General features: G+C 45.7%; 1 protein-coding gene across 1 annotated transcript in view; it reads left to right on the plus strand.

Moving 5' to 3' along the window:
* SNF8 (SNF8, ESCRT-II complex subunit) overlaps positions 1–7,328 on the plus strand; it is a 26,064-nt gene that overhangs the window by 17,636 nt on the left and 1,100 nt on the right. Inside the window, exons 5-8 of the mRNA XM_011999319.1 lie at positions 804–908; positions 1,984–2,056; positions 4,834–4,975; positions 6,457–6,531. Coding sequence (XP_011854709.1) covers positions 804–908; positions 1,984–2,056; positions 4,834–4,975; positions 6,457–6,531 — 395 coding nt within the window. The remainder of the gene's footprint in view (positions 1–803; positions 909–1,983; positions 2,057–4,833; positions 4,976–6,456; positions 6,532–7,328) is intronic.

A 7,328-nucleotide genomic window follows, 5' to 3' on the forward strand; every position in this document is an offset into this window, starting at 1 on the left:
GCCTCCCAGAGTGCTGGGATTACAGGTGTGAGCCACTGCGCCCAGCCCGTATTTTATTTTTTATTTCTACACTCCTGGTAACTTGCAGAACATCAGTGGATTTTGGATGCTGAGTCTGCATATTCTTTCTCTTAGTCTTGTCTAGACCATATTTCCCATTATATTTCACTGTATGTTGTGTGAATGGAAACTCGTTTTTTCAGTATCCTGAGCCAGAATTAGCCAAATAGAAATGACTTTTGTTTTATTTTTTCAATTTTTATTAATTAATTAATTTATTTATTTATTTATTTTTTGAGACAGTTGCGCTCTTGTTGCCCAGGCTGGAGTATGTTGGTGCAATCTTGGCTCACTGCAACCTCTGCCTCCTGGGTTCCAGCAATTCTCCTGTCTCAGCCTCCCAAGTAGCAGAGATTACAGGCGCACGCCACCACTCCTGGCTAATTTTTTTTTATTTTTAGTAGAGATGGGGTTTTGCTGTGTTGGCCAGGCTGGTCTCGAACTCTTGGTCTCAAGCGATCTGCCCACCTCGGTGTCTGAAAGTACTGGAATTACAGGCATGAGCCACTGCACCCAGCCAGAAATGACTTTTAGATTGCCTGCCCTCTGGAACTGTCTGACCCTGTTCTTCAGCAGGAGTTACCGTAATAAGTCTGATTGTTTCCTGAGTAGCAAATGGAGCAGAAGAACTTCATGCCATGCAGGGAAAACTTCCTATACGATAGATGTTTTAATGCAGCTTTGAAAGAAAAGAAGGGATATAAATTAATCAATAACCGAGATTTTGTTTTTCTGTCTTGTAGCTGGAAAAGGATTTTGGTCTGAGATGCTGGGCGTGGGGGACTTCTATTACGAACTAGGTGTCCAAATTATCGAAGTGTGCCTGGCGCTGAAGCATCGGAATGGAGGTGAGGGTGGCTGGGTCCTGTGAACTGGACTCTGGACTTCTCTGAGAGGGAGAAAACCGTAAAAGATTATCGTTTCCGTCCTGCAGTCTACAGGCCTCTAAGGACTTGAGAGACATCTTAGCTGTTTCATGCAGTTGAATCCATGGCAAGTCTCCATGGCCAAGGGTAAATAGAATTACCTGAATGATTGTCTCTGTTCTCCAAAGATCTTTGGCCAGGAAGGTCTAATCCCTACTCAGTACAGAAAATAGTAGGGAGGTAGGAAATAGGCCTTTTCCCCTGATATCTGATGTGTCTGGAGTGATTTTCTCATTAGTAACTGTAGTCCTGCACTGTCTCTCTGACATATGGGAATGCCAACTGAGTCTCTGTGTTCCCTAAAATGTGACCTTAAAATTCGTCATTGGGTGATGCCATCTTTCTTAGTAAGCACATTAAATGGTGTGGATTGAAGTTGCAGAAAGAAAACTTAAAACCATTTACAAATCATCGACTATAAATAGACATGGCCTTGATGTCAAGAGGACATTTATAGTTTTTCAAAGATGACACTGCTTTTGTTTTTAGATTTTCATGGCTCTCACTCTGTTGACAGGCCTAGCAAAGTCTCAGAATCCATTTCTCATATTATGGCCAGTTATTTCATAAGGAGAGAGAGTTTTTTTTTTTGAGACGGAGTTTCCCTCTTGTTGCCCAGGCTGGAGTGCACTGGCGTGATCTTGGCTTACTGCAACCTCTGCCTCCCAGGTTCACGTGATTCTCCTGCCTCAGCCTCCCTAGTAGCTGGGATTACAGGCATGCGCTACCGCACCTGGCTAATTTTGTATTTTTAGTAGAGATGGGGTTTCTCCATGTTGGTAAGGCTGATCTCGAACTCCCAACCTCAGGTGATGCACCCACCTCGGCCTCCCAAAGTGCTGGGATTACAGGCGCGAGCCACTGTGCCCGGCCAAGGAGAGAGTTAAAAAAAATTAGGAACTAGAATGTTACTTGCTATTCGTAGGCCACTGGAATGTAATGGCTGTCGACTTATTTAAAGTGGGTAATCTCTTTTTCTGATTTCTGTCTCCAATAGGTCTGATAACTTTGGAGGAACTACATCAACAGGTGTTGAAGGGAAGGGGCAAGTTCGCCCAGGATGTCAGTCAGTAGGTCTTGTCTTTCAGTCCCTTGGAGTACAGAAAGAGGTCTTTAAAATTCAGATGGGGGCCGGGCGTGGTGGCTCACGCCTGTAATCCCAGCACTTTGGGAGGCCGAGGTGGGTGGATCATGAGGTCAGGAGATCGAGACCATCCTGGCTAACACAGTGAAACCCCGTCTCTACTAAAAATACAAAAAATTAGCCAGGCGTGGTGGCAGGCGCCTGTAGTCCCAGCTACTCGGGAGGCTGAGGCAGGAGAATGGTGTGAACCCAGGAGGCAGAGCTTGCAGTGAGCCGAGACCGCGCCACTGCACTCCAGCCTGGGCAACAGAGTGAGACTCCGTCTTAAAATAAAAAAAAATTTAAAAATTCAGATGGAACTCTTTTCTCCCTATTCCTCATGTCTAGGCTAGCTTAGAAATCTGTATGATCTCCATATTGTACAGAAAAAAAAAAAATGAAACAAAAAATAAGAGACAGGGTCTCACTGTCGCCCAGGCTGGAGTACAGTGGCACGATCATAGCTTACTGCTACCAAGATCGTTGCTTACCTGCAGCCTCAAGGAATCCTCCCACCTCAGCCTCCCAAGTAGTTGGGATTATAGGCATGGGCCCGTACGCCTGGCTATTTTTAGAAAACAGAAAACATAGAGATATAAAAAGGGAAACAAAAACCATTATTTCTCAACTAAGAGATTACAACTGCTATATATTTTAATGTAGTTCCTTCCAAGCATTTCTTCATGTATTATTTTTTAACAAACTTGGGGCTATATATAGTCTTTTTCTTTGAGAAAGAGTCTTGCTGTCGCCCAGACTGGAGTGCAGTGGCCTGATCTTAGCTCACTGCAACCTCTGCCTTCTGGATTCAAGCAATTCTTGTGCCACAGCCTCCCCAGTAACTGGGATTACAAGGTGTGCACCACCATGCCCGGCTAATTTTTGTATTTTTAGTAGAGATAGGGTTTCACCATGTTGGCCAGGCTGGTTTTGAACTCCTGGCCTCAAGTGATCTGCCCGCCTCAGCTTCCCAAAGTGCTTGGATTGCAGGTGTTAGACTGTATCCAAGGGCTGAGATTATTTGAGGCCAAGGAGACTAGAGTAGGTGCCTAGAAAGGCTGGGGAAGGAGGTGGTAGTGAGATGATGGAATATAAATTGATCTAGTTCACCAGCCTCTATGTGTGAGTCCAGTTTGAGAAAAGATAAAAGGCTGTTTTTGATGTGACTTCCAAGGAGTCAGCCTACTATGAGATCTTGAAGACCTAGAATATTCAAAGAAAAGTAACGAGGCTGGGTGCAGTAGCTTACACCTGTAATCCTAGCCCTTTGGGAGGCTGAGGTGGGAGGATTGCTTGAAGACAGGAGTTTGAGACCAGCCTGGGCAGTGTAGTGAGACCTTGTCTCTACAAAAAGTAGTTGGGTGTTGAGGCATGCACCCATAGTTCTAGGCTGCAGTGAGCTATGATTGCACCACTGCACTCCAGCCTGGGACACAGCAAGATGTCATCTCTACTTTTCTTTTTTTTTTTGAAATGGAGTCTCACTCTGTTGCCCAGGCTGGAGCGCAGTGGCGCAATCTCGGCTCACTGCAACCTCTGCCTCCCCGGTTCAAGTGATTCTCCTGCCTCAGCCTCCTGAGTAGCTGGGATTACAGGTACCTGCCACCATGCCCTGCTAGTTCTTGTATTTTTAGTGGAGATGGGGTTTCACCATGTTGGCTAGGCTGGTCTCAAACTCTCGGCCTCCCAAAGTGCAGGGATTACAGGTGTAAGCCACTGCACCTGGCCAAGACCTCATCTCTTTAAAAAAAAAAAAAAAAGGAAAGTGATAACAAAAGATTACTAGCCATACTCATTGCAAATTCTCATGAAGAGAGGGTGAGCATTTGAAGCATTTCAGTTTGCTATTCTTGAGAGTTGGAGAATGCATTCCAATCTACCTAAAAGTGCCCTTTCCCTGGCTGTTTGGGTGATATATTTTTGAGCTTTGGCAGAGGTTTTAAACTCTGTGTGTGGGCTGGATATGTGATCTACACACTGTTTTGTAGGTTTTCTTCTTCTCTGATTTCAGTTAGAATCAGAAAACTTGGCAGTATTGGGCTTGAATTTCCACTTGGCAATAATCAGCTGGGTTGCCCCCTTTAAAGTAGATAAGCATTCTCTAGTTTGCCACAGGTGACACTACCCCCTATTGCCTCTTCAGCTCACTCATTCACGTTTCCTGATGGGCATCTGCAGGTGTATCTTTGACCTCTGTCTGAGTGTTGGAATGAGTGGTTTGCTGAGCAGAGAGCCTGACTCCTATGATTGTCAAAGCATCACTTATTGCTCCTTGACCCTGTCTTTTTACTGACATAGTTGAGTGTTGTGCAGCCTTTTATTATTTTAGAGGCAGGGTCTTGCTCTGTCACCCAGGTTGGAGTACAGTGGTGCACAATCACAGCTCACTGCAGCCTTGAACTCCTGGGCTCAAGTGATCCTCCTACCTCAGCCTTCCAAGGACTATAGGCGATTGCCACCATGCCCTGCTAATTTTTTATTTTTTTATTTTTTAGTAAAGACAAAGTCTTGCTGTGTTGCCCAGGCTGGTCTCTAACCCTTGGGCTCAAGCAGTCCTCTCATGTGGGCATCCCAAAAGTGTTGGGATTATGGGTATGAGCCACTGCGCCTGGGAGTTGTGCAGTCTTTTAAATTTTCTGTCAGTGTCCTGCCCAGGGCAGAGCTGAAACTGTGTTGTTAGGTCTGATCTGCCAAGGGTCATTAAGCAACTCTTCCTCACCTCAGAGACGACCTGATCAGAGCCATCAAGAAACTAAAGGCACTTGGCACTGGCTTCGGCATCATCCCTGTGGGCGGCACTTACCTCATTCAGTCTGTTCCAGCTGAGCTCAATATGGATCACACCGTGGTGCTACAGCTGGCAGAGGTACTGGTGCACCTTCGAGTGTGTGTGTGTGCAGGTACTGGGATGCAAGGCTGTCAGCAGTTCTGAGCTCCTGCTCCCCATTATGCAGGTCTTTTGCTGAGACTATCCAATGGATGAACTACTCAGGCCTGTTCTTGTTCAGCAGACATTTATTGAGCAGCTACAGTGCAAAGCACTGGGCCAGGCTGTGGGGCATATAAAGATAGGAATGATAAAATTCCTGCTCTCAAGGAGCTTACAGTCTAGTCAGGTAGACAGACATGCAGACAGCTAACTAGATTTCTTTGGGTAGCCAGACTCTGATGTCTTTTGAAACAACTTTATGGATTCTTCAAAAACAGATTTTAAAAAATCTTGTTTGCCATGCCTCTGTCCCTCATTATGCCTTAAGCATATGCCATCTTCCCCCAAATCCCCATCAAGTATTTAGGGTAGATATGTTCAGTTTTCTTTATTATTTTTGAGATGGAGTTTCACTCGTTGCCCAGGCCAAAGTGCAATGCGCAATCTTGGCTTACTACGATCTCAGCCTCCTGGGCTCAAGTGATTCTCCTGCCTCAGCCTCCCAAGTAGCTGGGATTACAGGCGTGTGCCACCACGCCCAGCTAATTTTGTAATTTTAGTAGAGATGAGGGTTCTCCATGTTGGCCAGGCTGGTCTCGAACTCCTGACCTCAGGTGATGTGCCCGCCTCGGCCTCCCAAAGTTCTGGGATTATAGGCGTGAGCCACCTCGCCTGGCCCAGTTTTCTTTATAATGTAAAACAGAACTAAATAAGGGAGGGGCTTTTCTGTATTGGAGGATGAGTAGAATGAGGCAGGACAAGGGCTGAATATTTAAATAATGGATATTATTAGCAGTTTATGATTCTTCTTCCTATCAGTTAATTGTTCAGAATCTTCCCTTGTCATGCTCTAGAGTGCTTTGCAGAAGTCTAACTTAACATGTTAGTACAAGGGACCCACTTTTTTTGTTTTTTTGGGATGGAGTCTCACTCTGTCGCCCAGGCTGGCATGCAGTGGCACAATCTCTGGCTCACTGCAGCCTCCACCTCTCAGGTTCCAACGATTCTCCTGCTTCAGCCTCCCGAGTAGCTGGGATTACAGGCATGTGCCACCATGCCCGGCTAATTTTTGTATTTTTAGTAGAGATGGGGTTTCACCATGTTGGCAAAGCTGGTCTTGAACTCTTGACCTCAGGTGATACCCCCACCTCAGCCTCGCAAAGTGCTAGGATCACAGACATGAGCCACCGTGCCCGGCCTGGACTCCACTTTTAAGATTGAACCCACCAACCTACCTCTGTCATGCTGAAAGTCACTTGTCTCTCTCCCCGCTGGAACCTTTAAACATTTTCTGTGTTCCCTCATGCTTGACAGCTTTTCCTCCTGTCTGGATAAGTCTGTTGTTCCTGGGCAGGTCCTGGGTTCTAAGGGAAGGTGCACTCTTTAACTGATTCAATCCCCATTCCTCCTTCCTTCAGAAGAATGGCTACGTGACTGTCAGTGAGATCAAAGCCAGTCTTAAATGGGAGACCGAGCGAGCGCGGCAAGTGCTGGTATGCAACTTTGGAACAGTCCAGAAAAGACAGGCCCCAGTTGGGAGGATGTGGGTTCCACAAAGGCAGGCCCCAGTTGGGAGGATGTGGGTTCCACAAAGGCAGGCCCCAGTTGGGAGGATGTGGGTTTCACAAAGGCAGGAGCTTCAGGATTGCTTTGCCGGCCTTCTGCCTTGAAGGCTATTGCTGCCATGCTAGAAGGAAGCCCAGCACTTCTCTTCATGCTACCAAGAAGGTAGAACTCAGGAAGGCAGGTTCCTAACTCTGGTGTGCACACAATACCAGGCTGCCCCTGCTACTTGGGGAACCGACACTCTCTTTCCTGAACATGCTGAGCCTGGACTGGTCAGGAGATTAATGTAGTCTGTACTGAAAGTAACACTGTTAGTACAGTGATGGGAATTATTAACTATGTTAATTACATATCTGTAATTATCCACTAAGCATTATATTGCATAGTATATACTCTAGCTTTATACATACACATTTCGTGGTACTGAAGAATGAATGAAGAGGAAGCAATGTTAACAACTCTGGCTTCAGTACCTTTTTTCCTTATCCAAGCAATTCAACTGTCTAAACCTTTCATTTCATCTGTAAAATGGGGATAACATATTTATCTACCTAATGATATTGGACAGAACCAACCCATTTTGAGCATATTTCCAGCTCTAGGAACTGAGTCTATTCTTGCATAAGTATGGTCAATTATGTTTGCTACCTGGTATAAGTTAACTCAAAGGTAGCTAAACAGTGGTCTCTAGCTGGGATTACAGGCATGTGCCACCATGCCCGGC

This window comes from Mandrillus leucophaeus, unplaced genomic scaffold (assembly GCF_000951045.1).
Source record: "Mandrillus leucophaeus isolate KB7577 unplaced genomic scaffold, Mleu.le_1.0 Scaffold59, whole genome shotgun sequence".
NCBI lineage: Eukaryota > Metazoa > Chordata > Mammalia > Primates > Cercopithecidae > Mandrillus > Mandrillus leucophaeus.